Below are 21,235 nucleotides of genomic sequence, written 5' to 3'. Positions count from 1 at the left end.
TTTTGACAAACAAGTTCCAGGCTTGGTACCTACAGGCCCCACAAGAAATTATGTAATTTCAATTGCACCTGTCAGTTGCTTCAGATCTTCCTGCTACCCAGAGGTCAGCATTAAGTGCACGCTGGAGAAGTGTCCTTACACAAAGTGAAACTGAGCCTGGTTCCCACAAAGGTCAACGTCCTCCATGATGTCTAATGGTACAGCCCAGTGTGCTTGATGTTTTACTGATTTCATAGAATCATAGAATGGATTGGGTTGGGAGGGACCTTGAACACCAGTTGGTTCCAACCCTCCTTGCCATGGGCAGTGATGCCACCTCAGGTTCCTCAGAGCCCCATCTGGCCTGGCCTTGAGCACTTCCAGGGCTGGGACATCCACAGCTTCTCTGAGGCCACATCCTGGGACCTGTGTCCAGTTCTGAGCCACTCACTGCAGGAAGGACATTGAGGTGCTGGAGTGTGTCAGGGAAGGGCAACGGAGCTGGTGAAGGCTCTGGAGCACAGTTCTGGTGAGGAGTAGCTGAGGGAGCTGGGGGTGTTTAGTCTGAAGAAAAGGAGGCTCAGGGGAGACCTTATCACTCCCTACAACTGCCTGCACAGAGGCTGTAGCCAGGTGGGGATCAGTCTCTTCTCCCAGGCCACCAGTGACAGGACAAGAGGAGATTGCCTCAGGCTGTGCCAGGGGAGGTTCAGTTCGGACATTGGGAATAATTTCTCCTCTGAAGGGGTTGGAAAGTGTTGGAATGGGCTGCCCACAGAGGTGGTGGAGTCAACTTTCTTGGAGGTGTTCAGGAGATGACTGAATGTGGCACTCAGTGCCATGGTCTAGTGGTGCTTGGTTGAAGGCTGGACTCAATGATCTCAGAGGTCTTTTCCAACCAAAATGATTCTGCAACTTTCTGAGTAAAGAATTTCTTCCTGACATCAAAATCTCTCCTCTTCCATTTTTAAACCATTCTCCCTTGTCCTGGCAAAATGTCCTTTTCTCTCTTTTTTTATAAGCCTCCTTTAAGAGCTGAAAGGTCACAGTGGTTTCTCCATGGAGCTTTGTATTCTCCAGCCTGACCAACCCCAGCTCTCAGCCTGTCTTTGCAGGAGAGGTGCTTCAGTCCTCTGATCACCTCTGGGTGATCACCTCTGGACCTGCTCTAACAGGGCCACATCTTTCTTATGCTGAGGACTCCACACCTGGACACAGTGCTTCTGGTGGGGAAATCAAGTATGCATATTAAAACAAAGGGAATAAAATTAATAGCAGGAAAGGATTGAATGCCAAATTCTAGGCTAGAGCAGGCATTATTTTAGTGTGCTTTGACTTGTTTATAAGAAATACTTCTCATAGGTCTTGCTTGCCAGATGATATTAATGTCAACACAGATTTTCCCACTTTTTTTTTTTATAGCTGCTGGGATACAAATGAGCATGGCGGTCCCTGGTGGGTTATACGAATACCAATTTTAATTTCTATTATAGTAAGTAAAATTTGAAGCATGAATTATAGATCTGTTCAGCATTGTGCAGTGCATGTAGCCATTATTCTTTACTGCTAGTAACAGATAGGCAAGAATTCTGTTTTAATGAAAAGAAATTGTGCTGCAGGAGAAATGTTAAACAGATGCCAAGGCCATTAAAATTTGTTGCCTTCAAAATTTATCTGCCTCCTATTAAATTAGCAGTTGCTTTTATTTGTGTGTTGTTCTTTCTTTAACATCTCTCCTGTTTATGAGCCTGGAGGAAGGAAAAATCTAATTATACTTCTCAATGAATTGCAGATTTGATTTTGTGTGTAAATAGATAGTCTTGCAATTGAGAATTTGATATTAGTAAAAAAAAATATGGCTGTGTATATCTTTCTTTAATTGCTAGTCTACTGAAATATATATTGAACATGAAGTATTTGCAAAATAATACCATTTGAGAATGTTTCACAGGGCTTTTCTTGTTTGGAACTCATTAGAATTACTGGACTAGTGTAATAATATTCCTGTTCACTGTAATGATTGTGTAATTAACTTTGGGCGTAGTATACTATGGTTATATGTCCATTTCTGAAAATAGTCAGAGAGCAAATGAATATATTTTAGATGTACTTGCTTCGTTTTTAAAATTATAGGCAGAAGATCTAGGGCATTATTAGATAACACAAGATTTCAGGAGTTTGCATTAAGCTTGGGTTTGCCTTTCAATCTGTGCCTGCTGAAAATCATTTTGGGAGAAATTCCTGTTATCACTATCAGTGTGAATTCTGCAGTTTGAAGAGAAGGAAGAGTAGGCCATATGTGTGAAAAGACGTGAGGTAAGGCCTCAAAGATGTTTTATGTTATGAAGAAATGAGCATGAAAGAGACCTGCAGCAGGAAGGGAATACTTGGACCTCAAGGGTGCTGGAGAATGGGGAACAATCCAGAGTTGAGAAAATATGTTGGAAGATAAAAGCAAAACAAACCACCTGGTGTTTACAGGAAACCCTGTTCTCTGGATGCTCAGTTTGAACAACTATCTGAGACTTCATGTGCCAGAAGGCAGTGCTCCTCCAAAACAGTCCTAGACCTGGAAGTTTGGGGAGTCCAGAAGTTATCCCAGGGTGCATTGGCAGACCTGAACTGCAGCTGGATCTCAGTGAGAAGTCAGTTGGAGTGCTGGTCAGGCAGCAAAGTTTGATCTGTCCAACAGTTTTGTGAGAGCAGGCTCTGATACCATTTTGCACAGTGGGAATGGCTTCAGTTAATTCAGTGTGTCAGAGCCTTCCCTGGCATTTCCTCCTGGGAATTTTGGCTTGAGAGAAGTGATTTGGCAGAGGTTCACACTTCATGCTGTAGACACTTCAGAGTTACTCAGTTGGATGTGGCTGTTCCAAATGAATGTGCTGTTACCCCTGTTCTCTCTTTCTCCACTAATACTGGCTCCAGTGTGTATGGCAAGTTAATATTCCCTGCTGTGGGCACTCAGCTGCATTAAGTCTGCAGATAAAATCTGCAATAGCAGATTTCTGGCTGTTACCTTTGTAGGTAAGCCTCTAAGTAATCATCTGCCTGAAAAAAATACATGTTAAGTTCAGCAAAAGCCTATGTTTTCTAACATTTCTTTTTTTATTCTTTTTTAAAGGATATTAGATATAATTTTCCTGAATTTTTGTTTCATCCTTGTCAGCTCTTTTCACTACCCTTCACCTGTCATTTCAAACAAAATGTTAAAAACAGAGGGACACACACTGGCTATGACTGTGTTTTATTTATTAGTATCCCAAATTCTATAGGCTGTGTTATGGAAGACGCAGAAATTCATTGAACTTGAAAAGCTTGGAGCCAAATTTTTAGGAGAAAGGAGGATTCCATCAATACATGAAGACAGAGATTTATAGCAGTGAGGCACTGTCTGGTTAGGTACCCCACCTCCTGATTTTGTGCTTTGGGATGGAGTTAGTTCAAAACAACAAAATTCTCATTTTCACTGTGATACAATTTTTTCTCTAGATGAATTTATTCTAAGATGTGTGCATTTCATGCATCTGTGTATGTAGCTGGATTTGCAGTTTTTAGCACACATTGTAGCTCTGAAGGTGTGGATTCCTACTGTTCCCTTACTTCAGCATGGACATGCTGCATTTAGTGTGCAGTTTTCTAGACCACACCAAAGAATCCAGCACCAGAAGGGATAGTGACCAGAGGAAGCTGAAAATCAGGACTGAAGAAATAATGGGAGTGAGACTTAGGTTATACTGAGTTTTAGACTTCAATTTTCTAGACTGATTAAGTTCTGATCATAATGATTTTTTATGCTAATGCCTTTCTGAAAGATAAAATATGAAATAAAATACAAAATGAAATGCTACTCTTCTGTCTTAGAGGGCTGTCATGAGAATTAGACTGCAGGGATTCAGATGGACTGGATGATCTCCAGAGATCCCTTCCAGCCCCAGCTGTTCTGTGATCCCTTCCTTTGTAATGTCAGCATCAGTATCCAAAGCAATCAGACACCTGTGAGAGGCCCTTTTTGTGCTTAGATGGAGCAGAAAGATCAGCTGTGCAACAATCTTCTCTAGCCCTAATTCAGACAGAAAACACTGAAAGCTGAGGTGAGGAGCAAGGGAGGGTCTAAACTGCCTCTGGGTTCCTGGTGGTGAATCCATGTGACAATTTAGTGCTTGATTGCAGAAAACAACATCCAGTGTCCCATCCTGCTGGGAAACCTGTCCTCAGCTGAAGTAGTGGAAGGAGGACACTTCTGAAAACTGGAGCTTTCAAAGACTTTTTCCAGCCAGAGCAGCAGTGGTGGGCTTGCAGTGGTTGCTGGTATTGGCAAAAGTGGTGCTGCAGAGCATGAGAGGTTTGGCACTGCAGGGCTGAGGGCTCTGGAGGGAGGTGCACAGCTCCTAGGCTGACTTGCTCCTGTCTGACTTGGTAAGAATTCATTTTTGCTGCAGATTGAGTGGAGAATTCAGAAATCACCATTATGTTTGTTTTCTTTGCAGGTGAATTTTATACTTTTCATTAGCATTATAAGAATCTTGCTGCAGAAGTTAAGATCTCCAGATGTTGGAGGAAATGACCAGTCACAGTACAAGTGAGTCATATTTTTAGATATTACAGACAGAAGCAAAATAATCTCTTTAAGATTTCATCTGCTGAAAACCAACAACTGCTGTCTTACTATAATTACATTTAATTTAGAACCACTTTTAGATACAGTTTAATAAATACAATTATGCTGAAATGGAGATAAATATATTTTTTATCAACTGCTTAATTCAATAAAAACCCCTTAATTTTAGAAAGACCAACAAGTTATTTTGAATTTGAATTTAATCCATGAATGAGTATGCTGATACAAAATATATGGAAAGTAACATTTTCCTTTTGACATATAAACATTTAATTTTGACATGAGAAATGTTTAAAATCCTTTAAAATATTTTTCCTTCAACCTCCTTAAAACCTTTTTTTTAATTTCTAAAATACTGACATATATTTTAAGAGCTGAAATTTTTATTTTTACCAAACATTTAAAAATTAAATAGAGTGTTTTATACTGATTTAAAATAGCATATTTACTTTTTAGAGGAGAACAGTTGTTTCTGGCTTAGAACAACTTGATTTCTGTTCAGACTTTTTTTGTGTGTGTGAACATCAAATCCTAAAATATCTCTTGTTTCCACAGCTTTAAAACCAAGGGATATTGGGGGACAATTAAAATGCATTGCTAAAATTGGTTTTGTTCTTTATTGCCATATCTGTTGTTGTTTATTATAAGAGCTGCTGGACAAGCAATAATCTGCAATCTTTTGTAGAAGGTTTTATCTGAAAGCCCAGACCAGACTCTGACAGTTCAGGGTGTCAATATGATACTTCAGGGACAAAACCTAACATGAACACTGAAAATCCAAAGCCATGAGAGTGGCCTTTGAAGCTGTGCTCCTGGATAACACCTTCCCTTCATTGAAAAAATACTGAATTCCTGTTCCAATTGCTGACAAAACATGCTATGCAGAAATAAAGAATACCCTTAAAGCCAAGAGAAGCAGGACCTTATGTGTTTGCAGAAATAAAGAATATCCTTAAAGTCAGGAGAAGCAGGACCTTATGTGTTTTGTAGACCATGTGACGTTGGATGCAAAAAGTGAAAAATGCTGATGTGCCACAGAAAAGTCAACACAACTGGACTGACAAGCACATTTGTTTTGCAGAGCTACAAGGGTCTTGTTTTGTGTTTGCTGATTCAATTATCTAAACATGTGTGATAGCTTGTTGAATCTAGATAAAACTGTGCAGTTGCCACATTTTTATGTAGCACAATGGCCAACCTATAGGCAGGAAATCCCCTCAAGTTTACTTCTTGTGACATAAAGTTTTCATTGCCTCCACATGGTATTTATTTAATTTTTGAAAATTAGGCATTCCCTTACTTTCAGTCCCACCATTTTCCAGAGTTTACCGTAGCACTTTATAATGTGAAATATTCACATTATTAGCAACCTTGTCCTTCATTATTCAGCCCTGTAAATTCTTTGCTTTCAGCATTTGATTGCCTGATTAAGTTTGCATTTCTGGTCTTTAGCTGATACCCATGGGAAAGTAGATTAACCTCCTCAAGAAACTGCATCTGCTGAGCAAATTAAAAGATCTGGGAGGCTCGTTTATCAAATTGCAAATTCATTTTTTAAAAAGCAGAGAAGAATAAGGATGGGGTTTTTGTCCCTTTCTTTTACTAAAATGTAAGTGTGGTATAGAGGAAGTAGCACCAACTAAACAAAAATTACTAAGCCAAGCATGGAGTGAAAGTGAAATATGAATCTAAAATTAATACTACTCATGCAAGTCACCATTTTTATTCTCTTCCTCTGAACCTGCTTGTAGCTGGTTCCATCCTTTTAGTTTTATTTGATCGTGCAGTGAACAAGGCTAAGTCCAAATAAAATAAATTTTCCATTTCATTTGGGAAACCAGGAAATTTGCTGCCAGTGTCATCCCCTCCAGTTGTAAATGAATTTCTTCTGCTAAGGAATCCCTATTTTTCCTGCTTCTGGTATCATCTTTAGATGTGAGGGATGTGCTATTTTTGAGATTTGTTGTCAGAAATTATTTCCACATAAATAGATGCAGCCCCTGGGCCGTTATGAACAAAGCAAGGCCATGAAGAATGACACAGAAAAAATTAAACTACTTGAAATACCTTAACTTTTCTGTTAAAATAGGTGAATTCACAACAGCATCCTTTCATTGTTGAATCAATTATATTCATCAATACAGTGCTGAATTATGGAATTCAACATTATAACTTCTCAAATTTTATCTGATGCCATACATCCAAAATTGTCCATGACTGGCCCTGTATAATATATAAAACTGATGTTATTAGAGTGAAATAAATGACAGATAAGGTACAAGTAGCAATTTATCATTCCAGCAGTTCCATGAGCTGTTGTTTGTCAGAGCAGTTCTGCTTAGTAATATAAAGTTCTGTTTCCTTAACTTCAGTAAGTAGTGTCTTCTGCTGAATTTTATTATGGAATGGACACCATTGAAAATGATTTAATGTCCCGTGCTTAACACCCTCAGTAAAGCTATGAAGTTTTAGTATCTGAGGCTCATGAAAATCTCTCAGCTGGGATGATTCTGGATGACATTTCCTAGGTACTGTTTGCACACTGCACATGTGCAATGTACAGCCTAACCCTAGAGTTACACATTCATCTCAGTAAAACAGCAGCTCATCATTGAATTGCAGCTTTGTCTCTTTCCTTTCCCCAGGAGACTTGCAAAGTCCACCTTGCTGCTGATTCCTTTATTTGGCGTTCACTACACAGTGTTTGCTCTGTTTCCTGACCGCAGTTCCAACAACTATAAAATAATCTTTGAGCTGTGTTTGGGATCTTTTCAGGTAAATTTTAAGCTTTTTAGTCAAAAGAAGTTTTACTGACCTAGGTGAGTGCTGCCTACTAACTAAGGAATATTGTCTCTTTCCAGGGGTTGATTGTTGCAGTCCTATATTGTTTTTTGAACAGTGAAGTAAGTCTCATCTTTCCTACTGAGAATGTTAAATATTGGTTTTAGTAAATGTATGAGTGCCCCCATAATTCTGCTCTGATACACAAAACAGTTTTAGAAGATGTCTGCATTCCTATAAGTGGAATATATTTGTGACAGTTTTTATACAACAGGAGAAATCAGTGTAGCTGGGGGAAGAGCTCTTTAAGAGCTGTTTAAAATCAAATTCCTGGCAAACTGAGGAGGTAGTGTCTTCTATTGATGTGATCTAATGTAGCTCTGTTAGAAGCAATGTGCAAGTGAGGTGCAACACGTCTGAAAATTAATCTGGAACTTGAAATACCATTTAGTAAGTATTTAGGGGTAATGTTCTGTCAGTATCTAAACCTCAGAACAGCACAGATTTTCAGAAGTGCTCAGCATGTCGTAGTTCTCATAGTCTCAACTGAGAAAGATGCAAAGAATTCCTTTTGATTTCAGCCACTATGCAGTGTCTGACAGAAGGAATCTGTCTGAAGGAGACACCTGCACAGACAATAATATTTAGCTCTCCTGAGTGCTGTTCTGGTCTTTGATATTCATGAGATGCCTGATTTTGGGTTAATCATTTGATTCTATGCCTTAAGTACATAAGATAAATAGCTCGATACCAAAACCTAATGTTGCAGCACAAGTGATACAAAATTGATTTTTGAAAGTGACCTTAGGGCACCTCTTCACACACAGTGTGGGCAGTCTTTGCCTCAGTTATGTGGCCTTTGTAAAAGGATACTCTAGAGGGAAGGGATGCCATCCTGAGGGACCACGACAGGCTTGTGGAGTGGGGGAAAGAGCCTCAAGAGGTTCTACAGGGCTGAGTTCAAGGTCCTACCCCTGGGTCTGTGCAGGGCTGACTGAGGGATGAAGGGGTTGAGAGCCATCCAACAGAGAAGGACTTGGGGATGAAGGATGGACCATGAGCTGGCAATGTGCACTTGTAGCCCAAAAACCCACCTCTGTTCAGCATTGAAAGAAGCATGGCCAGCAGGGCAAGAGAGGTGAATTGTCACCAGTACAAGAAAGACATGGATGTGCTAGAGCAGGTCCAGAGGAGGCCACAAAAATTATCAGAAGGCTGGAAGACCTCTCCTGTGAAGACAGGCTGAGGGAGTAGGGATTGCTCAGCCTGGAAAGGAGAAAGGTCTGGGGAGACTTTGTAGCACCTTGGAGTACATAAAGGGGGGATTATAAGGAAGAGTGCAAAAAACCTCTTAGCAGGGCCTGTAGTGTCAGGACATTTTTAAACTGATATGTGGTAGATTGAGAAAGGAAAAAATCTTTTCTGTAGGAGTGGTGGAGGCACTGTAACAGGTTGCCCAGGGAAGCTGTGGTAGCCCCATCCCAAGGGCAGGCTGGGTGGTGCTCTGAGCAGCCTGCTCTGCTGGAAGGTGTCCCTGCCTATGGAAGGGGGTAGAACTACGTAATCTTTAAATGTTTGTACCAATCCAAAGCATTCAATGATTCTGTCCTAGAGATCCCCATGTGACAGCCAACAGACGTGGAAAATTTCCTCCCATAAAAGAAAATTTTCAGCTCATGTTATGCATTTTCTTTTGAGCACAGGTGCAGGGGGAGCTGAAAAGAAAGTGGAGGAGCTTGTGCTGGAAGCAGACAGCAGGCAGAGACTACAGACTGCACTCATCCATTTCCCGAAATGGATCAGAAAGTGTTTCCCAGCTCCACAGGAATTCAAGAGCTCACTCATTTATGCAGACAGAGACCACCATGATATAAATGAGCTAGGTCCCCCAGAACATGAAAAGCTGTGGGATATATCATTCATTATGCAGCTTGATGTGATATTTTATAACATGTACAGTTTAGTGCTTTGCTTTTCTACATGTTGGTATTTGGGGAATTGTTTTGTGCAGCCAACCTATTATTGATGGAGAATCCTGCCCCATAGATGCTTTCTGTTTTGTTCAAATGGTATTCATATTAATTCTGATGTTCTCTTGCAGTTTACTAGCTGTAACAATTCAAAAATTCATTTTCCATAAAGGTTCCCTTTACCTTCCAAAGTGGCTACAAGATCCATGCAGGGTATCCTGCTCAATGCAGATTTCTTTGGCACATGTAAGGGTTAAGATGGGAAGCAAGAAAATTTCTTACACTTTATTTATACTTAAGGAAACATTGCCTTAAGGATTAGGAGATTCTTTTCTAATTATGGAAAATAAAATTAAAAAAAAAATCTAAGACCATAATTAACCACACTGGGAGTTCAGTGTGCTAATCCAGGAAATCATTAACATGATTTACAAGAGAGGGAAAAAGGTAGTATTTCTAGGCTAATGGCACACATTTCAGAGGTTACTTTCTACAGAGTTTGATTCCAGTCCTGTTGTTACTTTCAAAAGTGCCTGGTTTGGTGTTTGGGTGCAGAGTTTGGGGCTACCTTTACAGGCCATACAGAAAAAAACTACTATATTACTTTGAATATAGTAGTTCTCAGTTGTCCCATTCTGTTAAAGTCAGAGATTTGTGTTGATCTTTCATGAAGAAGTTTTCTTAAGAGATATTTTATTGCTAAAGCAGCCTGGCATAGGATAAACAGCCTTGGATAGCTCATTAGACTTTGAAAATACATTTTTTACGGTATTGTCATTGAACTCTGTCTCTAGAAACTACATATTTGACTGCAAAACACAAGGAATATTACAGTGAAGTTACAACTCAGATTTAACAAAAAAATTAAATTCTTTTAGTTTATTCAGTTCTATATCTATCTGAAATTATTTAAAATTTAGTCCTGACCATGACTCCAGAAAAAAAAAAATTAGACAGAATCCCTTAAAATTACCATAAAAGGCATAAAGAAGGAATTTTCAACAATGCCAAGCCTCTTATGTAGCCATGTTTAAAAAAAAAGGCAGAGAACTGACAGTCTTATGAAAACATACATAACATTTCCTCTCTTTAAAAGAAATAAACCAGTGATGTTCTCTTCCCATGCCAAGGTTTAACCATGTCCACTCTACATTACAAGTGGGAATAATCTGTATTTGCATGAGTACCTCCATACAAGCCATTGCCCTCATATTTCAGCTAACAGGTTTTATGGAGCCAGCAGAATCCAAGGTCCCTACTCTTGTCAGATAAAGGGAAGAACAGCAGCAAGGGCATCCCTTGGCAGGAATATTTGTACATCCTTGAAAATATTACCAGTACTGGGAGTATTGTCAGCAGCTGTCTTAGTGCATTACAATTCTTGGTCTGATTTAATCCAGCTGTTTATCAGTCAAACGCAATTTGTTTTAATGGGATTGCCATGGAGTCACACAGAGTTTTGTCAGACCAAAGATAGAAAGGGATCCATGGTTCACATGGATCCTGCAGAACCTGGTGAATGTTACATGACACCAGCAGGTAACATTTGAGTTCAACTACAATCACTCAAAGAATTGTTACTTACAAAAATTGAATTTAAAGGAGCTATTGATCACTTTCAGATCATTCATAATGTTTTCTGTTTGGCAGAGTAACTATGAGATTCTGGGTGGAAGTAGGGGGCTCAACATTCCCATGGGGTCTAAAGATGTGTCCCTACACATGTATTTAAACTCAATATATTCCCAAAGACTTTAGACTGAGGAAACACTGCTGAAATTAATATGTTTCCTGGATCTCTGGAGAAACGTATCACAAGCTCTTAACTGCAAATATATGAAGACCCACTGGAGCTGTGGGAGCTGGTTTTACACCTAAATTAAACACATCTGTGCACATTAGGGTTCTTTGTCTGCAGTGGCATTGGGACTGCTCAGTTCCCTGAGATGAGACGTGCAGGATGTTCTTTTTTCCCCCTTAATTTCTGGGGTAGAAAGGCACATGTGACAAGCATTCAAGTGTGCTCATCTTTGTGCTCAAATGAGGTTATGTGAGTGAGTTGACACACAGACAGAATGGTAGCACAGAAATAGACGTTTCAGGCAATCATTTCCATCAGTCTGTTCTGCATGATGCATCACCAATTATATGTGTTTATAACACATTGTATCTTAGAGAAAACTGTCTTTGTTCTAATTAGGTGAGCATGAAAAAAATCTGCATTTTAATTATTTCTGGGTTATAAAAAAAGAAAAGCCTTAACAAGAAAATACATTTTATACTGCAACAAACCAGCATTGTTTCCTTTAACAGGGTGCAGATGCATTTGGGCTTGATTCTATTTTTCATGTAGGGTGAAATGCCACATGAGAATTTTGCAGTGGGAGAACATAGAGGTACCACTAAGTTTGTAAAGGACAAAGTGGACATGCAAAGAATGGCACACAGGACAGAGAAGTGCTGTATATATTTTTGATTCAAGCCAGTGAAAAGTACAGTACTGTGGAGAACCTCATCCCTCTATTAATAATATAAATGCAGACAATCTAAATATTTTTTTGTGAGACAGTTTAACTTCATAATGCTTTGGTCAGGCATTATCATGGCAGTTAAGACACAGAGGGCACTATGCTCACTTGTTTTTACTCCCAGAAAATTTCTCATTTCCAAATAATTTTGTGCAAAGTTACAGCATCAACCCTATCATCACCAGTTTGGCAGCTGCCTTTTCATGGACTGGATATAAAAATATCAGTAAAAGGTGCAGAAGTTTGACAAATCTAGAACTTGATCAGTGCTTTTCATCTTTACAACACCCATAGCAAGATGGATTCTCATGGCTTTGTCTCTCATTGCATTTTGCTGAGGAGCATGGGATTAAATGCTCTTGCTTGTGCTGTGATGGCTCTAAAGAGTCAAAAGAACAATGCAATGAAATATCATTTGGCCTTCTGTCATCCCTAATCCTAGTTCTCACTTAGTCCTAGCAGCAGCAGGGGAGGAAGTAGAGGCTGCAAGAGAAGTGTAACCTTCCCCTGCACCTTCCTGTCTTTACTCCTTTACTGCCTTTTCCCCTTTGGTTGCATCAGAGTCCAAACTGAGTTGTAAAGTATTCAAGGCAGGAAACCTGGGGTTTTTTGTCCATCCCCACTGAAAAGCCAGAAGCACAGCTTGTACTTACTGAACAGGAATGATAATACAGTTCACTCCCAGGACCTTGGTTAATTGTTGTGCTTTACCTCCCCTGGAGGCACCATTAATTCTGAGTGATTTCTGTCAGCATTACCTGCTGCTACTGCCTGAGGAACACAGTGACAGTTTGCTCTCCACTTACTAACCACAATTAAAAACATAAATATGGACACTGACTTAAATTTTCCTCTGCAGAGCCAATTTCAGCTGGGTGCTTGATAAACTCAGGTGAAATTCATCTGCCCTGGTTTTGGTGTCTAAAAGCTGCATGTTGGTCTCTGAGTTAAAGACACTCTTAAGATGCCTTCCACAGTCTGGATAGAGAAATAGGCACTAGTTGAAGATGGCTCCTTCCATGTTCAGCTGGGCATCTGAGGCAGGTAAGCTGGACCCAGTTTTCTCTGTACTTACTATAAAACGAGCTGGGGTAGCTGGCTAGTACTTGTATTTCTCACTCCAGAGATAGAATCAGGTAAGATGCATCCCTCCAGAGGAGATCATTAAACTGTCTGGGTAATATTACACAGACATACTCCTCTTTAAGCCAATTACCTTGGGTTGGCCAAAGTTATCCTCCAAGGAATGTGCACTGTAATTCAAAAGGTCAGGCAGTTCATTGGGTCAGGTTTCCCTGCCTGCCCATGATAAAGCTCACAGGTTTGTGTCCCGTTTTGGTTTGCCTGGCCTCAGCTTCCAACAAATGTTTGGTTTTTTGGGTAAGGTGTTTGTTTTTTGCCTTTTGTAGGAGGGGCCATATGCTAAAAGAAAGTGCTTTACAGTACCCAGAATTTTCTTCGTGCTTTACTGCAGGTGGGCAGCTAAAGAATACCCAATCTAAGCTTGTGATGGAGTGTACTATAGCAGCAATAGGCAATTGGTGGCAAACAGCATTACAAAAAACCTTCTACAGTCAAGTTGGAGCCATCCTACCCCACTCTGTAGCATCTGCTTTGTGTCCTAATTCACCCTAGGCTTCCCTTTGCTTTTAACATGCCAGAGGGGAAAGCAACCAGCACAGACCCTCAGCAAACCAGAGACTCTGTCTGGGGCAGATTGATGAAATAAGGCATTGCCAGGTGCATGTGTCACACAGTCCATGTGCAAAGACTAAGATGAATCATCTGCATCATTTGTCCTCTATTTTTCTAAAAATCATCCTCTGTTAACTGTGAGTTTGCCCAGTTCAGCAAAGTGATTTTGGATAAAGTCCAAATTCAGTCTATTCAGATTTTTTCAGACAAGGAAAAATCAAGCCCTAAATATGTCTGACAAAAAGAAAGAGCTGGCAAGTAACCTGCAGACTCTGTGTCTGCTGCTGTGTGTAAGGGTCATCATCTGAACAATTACTGTCTGTGCATAGTGATACAGGAGATACCTTTACCAACAGAAATACCTTCATGTTACCATGAGTGCCTCTATCAGCTGTGGGCTGTCAGTGCTACCCTGACATGACCAAATACAGAAGTTAGGATGCAGTGCTATTCTGTTGCTGAAAAAATAATAAAAAGTGTTTGAACATGTATGTTACAAGAGTACATCAGGATAACATTTAAAAGGAGCATTCTGTGATATGTTTAACCATTCTGTTGAATCTGGTTCTGCCCAAGGATAGCAGGTTGTAGTTAAATCTAATTCAGGAACATTTCTATTGTCAGATTTAAAAGGTGACTGAAATGTCCCAAACCCCCCTATTTCCCAAAGCACTGTAATAAGTTTATGATTACCTGCAGCTTTTTTTGTCCTGGCACAAAATATGTATGTATGAGTATTACTTCATATTTCTCTTTTGTCATCTTTGTTATAACTTTATATCTGTCAAGTATGGTAAAAATTTAAGATGATGTAAATTAATGTGATTATTTTTTACAAAATGTACAGATTATGATGTTGTATAGATTAATGTGTGTAAATAGATTTCATACTGTAATTCACTATAGTTTTCTTCTGGTTTTGCTCTTTTGTTCTTTTCTGGTTTCAGTTTTTAATGTCACAAACCTAACAGCCTTCTCTGAGATGTTCTATATAAAGCTGTGAACAAATAAGTGTTTACATCTTTATGCTATTACAGATAATAGTAGTCAATAACACCATAACAGACTGAAGAGGAATCAGAGAATAAAAATTTTAAAAGTTTTGCACAAAAATTCCATTATTTATGTTTTTTTAAAAATTGTGTACAATGATGCAGTTTTCTGACTGATTCAGTGGCTCATGGCCATGCTGAAGGATGTGGCTAAGTCAATATTTCACTTTTTAATTCAGCAGCTGTTAGACACACATGTTCAAGAAAAACAGCCCCTAGCTTCACTGAGGAATATGTAGCTTTCTGTAACCTAGATGTGCTTACAGGGGCATGAGAATGGCACACAGCCAGAGCAGAACCAAGTGATCCCATATGTTGTGTATGGCACCATCTCCCTGGCCAGCAGCTATTTTTGATTTATCACAGCTTGCTCAAAACTTGATTGCCCAGTTATCTGCCAGAAGTACAGGTGTCTGTCTGGAGCACAATATAATGCAGTGAGAGCAAAGGAAAGCTGTGATGTCTCTCCTGTAGAGGCAACACCATCTGTCATGGTTTTTTCCCTGAAAGATGTGTATTTGTTTCTATACCTGGAATGGGAATGGGCACAGGGTGAGAATGAGAATGAGACTGGCAGTGGTGTGCTGCTGATGGGGCCAGAGAGAGTGGGGACTACATGTGGGGGAGCAGGTGGCACCTCATGGGGCAATCCCTGCCCTGGCAGTGACACCAAGCAGGGACAGAGGATGGAGCCTTTTCTGGTGTCTCTCATGGACCAGAGGGTCCATCCCCTCCTGTGTGTGAATCACAGAAGCCACTCCACCCAGAGGGCTCTTCTGAGCCTTTGGGAGACCTGAGCTCCCATCCTCTCCCACCTCGTGTGAGTTCTTGTAGGGGCTGTGTCAGTCTGGACCCTTTGGCAACCAACAGCACACCTGCAAAGCCCTTCAGTGTCCTTGCCCCCAGGCATGCCCTCTGTCCCTCAGAGCCAGATCACCCTGGTGTCTGCATGAGCTGCTTTGGAGCTGCTGAGCCTGAGCATGCAGGACAGCCAGGGTGCAGAGGAACAGAGACACTGGACCAGTTCCCATCAGTTCTGGCAACAGCACCTGCAGGTTTTCATGGCAAGTCTGAGTCCTCTCAAATGCAGAAGTGGATCCTTTACAAAAGTTCTGGATAATTAGAGGAATGGTTATCCCAGAATACAAGCAGTGTACTGTGGAGGGGAAGAATAAGGGAATCTGCAGCTGAGAGAAGGAAACACTTCTCTGACAGCTCCTGCATGGCCCCACTGGGCAGTATCAGCTGCAGGGGTCCCTTAGCTCTGTACTCTGGCCCACAGGCAGCTGTGAGTACAGCACAAACTGCATGTGAACACACACACTCCCTTTCCTCTGAGTGCACCAAGGAGCTGCTAACTGGGACACTTGAAAAGGCAAAGGAGATCAGTGGATGGGAGGGTGGAAGAGTCAGAAAGAGCATCTGTCTTCATCTCTGTAAGAGAGCTGAACCAAAGGACTACAGCAGACAGAGAAAAGGTATTGCAAACTCTGTGTGTGTGTTCCACTTTGGTGTGGGTTGTAGAATGAGGTTACTTTCAGAGAACACCTTGTTTTCCCCTAGCAGTGCATAAGCCAAATCCCCATTATCTCCCAGTTCCAGAGCTTTTCCCATCAGTGTTCCCAGCTCAGCTTGTACCAAGGCAGAGGGCAGCCCTTAGGTGGCAGAGTGACAGTCTAAAAGAGGGGACACAGACCATGAGGAGGAACAGGGAGCTCATGAGAGCCCATGCTCAGGGAAAGCAGCATCTCCCCCACACCCTGCAGCTCTGCAAAGGCCAGATCTGAGTGTGGCCCCCTGCAACATTGCCCTGTCTGTGGAGTTTGGGGATGACTTTTTCAAAGCAGGCACTCTGGCAAGGTACAGGTCATTCCAGTTTGCAAATGGGTTCCCTGCACAATGATAAAAAAGTCCTAAATAACCAAACCATATGTGTCCAACTGAATAAAATAAAATGCTACCTGTTAGTTAAGTTATTATTTACAATCAATTATATTTTAATATCCTTAACTTAACATAGACTGGGATATATTATGAGCTGGCTGACATGCAATTTAGGTTGAATGATTGTATCAAACCATTTATTAAAAAAGTATACATTGCATCAAACCATTAAATAACTTTGTGTTGCAACAAAGTAGTTATAGATTTTCATGTGGAATAAATAAATATATTTCATGTAATATCCTACAAATTACCCTAGGATATTGCATTAAATATGGATATTGGATTTGGAAGGCAACAGAAATCTAAATGAAGAGCTGTGCTTTATGTTGAAATCCTTCTGGATTTCTCAGTTGGTGCCTTTGTAATTGAGACTGCTTCTCAACACAATCCCATTAAGCTGTGAAATTCTCTGTTCAGAAAGGCTTTATTTAGTAATACCCCTTGGCCACTGCTTATCCCTGGTTTCCTGCTTGTATTCTTCACCTGCTTTTAATTAGTGCCTTGGGCTTTGCCTGCCTGTCTCTGTAGGATATGAAAAAATACTGAGGGAAATAATGAGGGAATTAGTAAGCAAGTTTATAACAGTATAATTAATAATGGTCTCTGACTACAAGGGACATTTTGTTACACAGAACTGCATTCATGAGAAGCAATTTGAAAATTAAAACATAATCTGAGTAATACACAAAATTGTGCTATAGAGGATGTTTGTGCCTTAGCCAGGTGATGGATTGGACAATTTAATCATTCCTGCAGATTATAGCTTCTGTTATTCAGATAAGTACCAAAATCATATGGCCTGTTTCAAAAAACACTTAACTTGACCTTATTACTCAACAACAAAAACATGAAGAAAAACAGTGTTTCCCTCAAATGCACAACATCTTTTAAAAATCATTTTCATTTTGCTTTTGAAGGCCATAACATCCTGTTTCTTGGGTTAGCAGAATTTATCAATTTAGACACTCAAAAGTACCTTTTTGTCATGAAACATATGGAATTAATGTTTTTAATAAGTAGGGGGTTTTTAAAAAACCTTTTAAAATCACAGCATATTATACCTTGATCAATGTATAGCTCTGGTTGCTTGTCCTGATGCCCCAAACATGAGCTGAGAGCAGCTTGAAAGACACAGGCAATATTGGGGTTTTTTATCATTAAGGCTTAGTCCATTTCTGTCTGACTTGAAACATCTCAATTAAGGTTTCTATTTAAAATTCCCCTTTTTGACTGAATGCAAGGCTAAAAATCCAGCCCAAGCACTGCTCCTGCCTCTTGGACATTTCATGCCCTGCCCCAGAGGAGCCCACAAGGGTCTGCCATGAGGAGTCCCATGTCCCCACAGAGGGTTCCACAAGGTTGTTGCTGCCCCTCACACAGAATTTCCCTCTCATTGCTACTCTGACAGGGCTGTGTCATAGATATGGTGAAGTTTTCCCACTCTTTCAGCAGCCTCCAAAATCTGAATCCTAATTTAAACCATGAGATCCCTGATTTAATTGATCCACTCTCATGATATCCAGTAGGAAAATACTTTACAACCCTTTCTGGCTTCACTGCAGTGAAATATTGAATTTAGAGGAATGCTTTTAAATATTATAATGATTTAAAGGATTAAAGTTGAATTACAACTGTTCTTGAATGCACAAAAATGAGCAGCAGGTATTTTTTATGGTTTTGGTTCCCCTGAAAATTTACATATAAGAATAAGTCAAAATTTGACTGGCATCACATAAACTGAGGCTGGAAGCTAGAAAGTTATTTGCAATAAACAGAAGAGGGAGGTTTTAAAAATCTTCATGGCATCTCAGGAAAATTCCACTTTTAGATTCCTTTTTACATGGCTTAGGAAGAGTCCCATGTTAGGAGTCTTAAGAAACAGGGAATTAGACCTCATGACCCATACACTTGTACTTCCTCCACTCCCACCAGGCTATGGGATCTTAACTGCATTAATACATCCACAGTTTTGGAAAGAAACAGGAAAAGTTAGAAAAAGCATTATAAACCCATACAAATCAGAGAGTTAAGATAGATGAACTAGTCACAAAAATCATTATGTTTTGATCTGTTCTTGACTGCTATTACAAAACTCACTGTTTGCCATCAACTGCTATTACAAAACTCACTATTAATGCCATTTCAGCTTAGATTCAGCCTGGTGCTGCTCCATTGTGCCTGGATGAATGGAAGCTGCTGTGACGTAGATAATTTGGAAGAAATGTGAGCACTACAAAGAGACTTTTAGTCTCAGTTCATCTTCTCCCTCTATTGTGCTCTGTATTCATCACAAGCCTAGAAAAGTTCTTCCAATTTCCTATTCATATAATGATCCATGAATAGTACAACTGTACTGCTATATATGTTCTCCAAATGTCTGGGCTGAATAGTTTATTTCCTCTGAGTTGTAATTATTCATCTCAGCATTTGGCAATGTTTTCAAGTGGTTTTAACTTTCCTCATGCAATGTGTCATCAGGTTTCATAAATAGTAATTTCTTTGGACAATCTGGATACTGAAGTACTTGGTTGGCTCATAGGGTGGAAAATGGCTTCTGACCTTCACAACTAACTTGTGGTTGCCTGGATTTTCACTGCTTTAGCACATTTGGAAAATTTTAATTAGTGAAAAATGGTAAATTAGAAGAAAACATCAAGAAAAAGGATATAGAGTTGGGGAAAAACATCAAGAAAAAGGATATAAAGTTGGATGTAAACTGAGGTAAAAGCTAGGATCTAGCTTTGAGGAAATACAGTTATACTCTGGGGCAATGGAAGTTGAAAAGGAGGGTTGATTTGGGGAGGCTACATGTAGCACAAAGTGGGGAAAAAAGGTTGTGATGGGAAGTGAAGAGCTGTGCTGAAAATCCCTTTTGAGTCAATCATTACTTGAGGACCATTTTCATGAGGAACTGTAAATGATCTTGCTAAATATTTTCCATTCTGTGTGTGTGAAGCTAAAGTAGCACCTAAATTTTCAAAAACATGCACTGCATATAAAACCTTTCCAGTTTTGCTCCAGTTTGCTGTTATGATATACAGTTTGAAAAATTCAGATGTTCAGGTACAGTCCCCCTATCAGCTGATGGTCTACATTCCTGTTCTTTTACAAAGAAATTTTACACATTTTAGGTAAATGAAGGCCGTTTTTTGGCTTCTACATATGAAAAAAATGAAAACTTTTCTGAGTAAATAAGAGAATTAGAAAGCATTGATTCATTTTCTAAGACAAAAAAGGCAAAAAAACCTTTTACACCACCAGACCAAGAAAACATTTTTGCACCAATAAGCTAATAAGGTAGTACATTTTGGGGCATTAAACATAAATCATGACTCTTGATCTCATTACCAAACTTAAACACCATGGCATTAACTGTGTCAGCTGATGGATTATGTGTGCTGTGACTTCCACAGCCAAAGTCACTAATGAAAAAATAATGTTCTCTATACTTTCATATGTCTTGAATATTTATTTTATGATTCTGTCAAACCAAAAACCAATAATTTTGGCTTTCACTCTTCCACTAGTATCCAGTTTGTAGCTATTTAATTGCAAATGCTTCACTAAAGGTACAATCCCAGTAGCCAGCAGGCTGCCAAGTATCAAAGCATATCTACACCAGCCAAGTAGGAAATCAATTTTTGAGCACAACTGATTAAGTTGCTCTTCCATTTTCTACTTGAAAATGGTTAGCATTTGGTTTTGTTATTAATACAGCTTAAAGTCTGCCATCTGCCTTTGTAAAACCATGAATTTGGGACATGCTGAGTCAAATTCCTGCCAGATGACCTGTGACCTATCCCAGCCTTAACTCTGTCTCTGCTATTCCTGACATAATTATTCAATCTGTACTTCATGTCCCTCAGCAACAGGCACTGAACAATTTAAGAGGGCAGAAATCCTCTCAGGGAAGATGTTTGTCACAAGCTTTGGCTGGACAAACACCTGTGCTTCATGGACAATTCTTCCTCCAATGAGATCCACAGGTGTCACTGCATATAGCAGCCTTCTGGAGGGAATTAATTGCTGCTCTGAAATAAGTCTTCTGCAATATGTTTTAGTTCACCTTCTGCAATGAGCAAAACCCAAAAGCATCTGGGTATCTGCTTACCATAATTTTTTATTACTTTTAAGTATTCAAATTTTCAGCTACTGTATTATTGTTCTGTTAGGGGTAGAAATGACACATTGGTACCAGCTAGGAATACGTGCCCATCACAGACATATTTTATGAAAAATGCTTTTGTTAGGATGTTTTCTCCTGAGAAGCTGAGAGGCCTTGGAAACAAAATGTAAACAATAATTATCTGCTGCTGTAGAATGCAACAGTTGGATCTTTGATTGGTCTCATGTGGCTGTTTTTAATTAATGGCCAATCACAGTCCATCTGTCTCGGACTCTCTGGTCAGTCACAAGATTTTATTATCATTCCATTCCTTTCTATTCCTTGCTAGCCTCCTGATGAAATCCTTTCTTCTATTCTTTTAGTATAGTTTTAATATATCATTTTCTTTTATATATATATATCATATATCATCTATCAATTGTATCATAAAATAATAAATCAGCCTTCTGAAACATGGAGTCAACATGCTGATCCCTTCCTTTGTCCTGGGACCCCTGTGAACACCACCACAACGTGCCCATTTCCTAAAAAAGAAC

The 21,235-nt window shown here is 39.7% G+C and overlaps 1 protein-coding gene across 1 annotated transcript in view; it reads left to right on the top strand.

Annotated features, from left to right (window-relative positions):
- VIPR2 (vasoactive intestinal peptide receptor 2) overlaps positions 1-14,687 on the top strand; it is a 51,392-nt gene extending 36,705 nt beyond the window's left edge. The window contains exons 9-13 of the mRNA XM_036406339.1: positions 1,402-1,471; positions 4,470-4,561; positions 7,246-7,375; positions 7,462-7,503; positions 9,085-14,687. Of these exons, the coding sequence (XP_036262232.1) occupies positions 1,402-1,471; positions 4,470-4,561; positions 7,246-7,375; positions 7,462-7,503; positions 9,085-9,255 (505 nt within the window). The 3' untranslated portion in view covers positions 9,256-14,687. The remainder of the gene's footprint in view (positions 1-1,401; positions 1,472-4,469; positions 4,562-7,245; positions 7,376-7,461; positions 7,504-9,084) is intronic.
- Positions 14,688-21,235: the final 6,548 nt, after the last annotated feature.

The sequence above is a fragment of the Molothrus ater genome, chromosome 1, assembly GCF_012460135.2.
Source record: "Molothrus ater isolate BHLD 08-10-18 breed brown headed cowbird chromosome 1, BPBGC_Mater_1.1, whole genome shotgun sequence".
Lineage (NCBI taxonomy): Eukaryota > Metazoa > Chordata > Aves > Passeriformes > Icteridae > Molothrus > Molothrus ater.
This window is presented reverse-complemented; position numbering and strand designations above follow the sequence as displayed.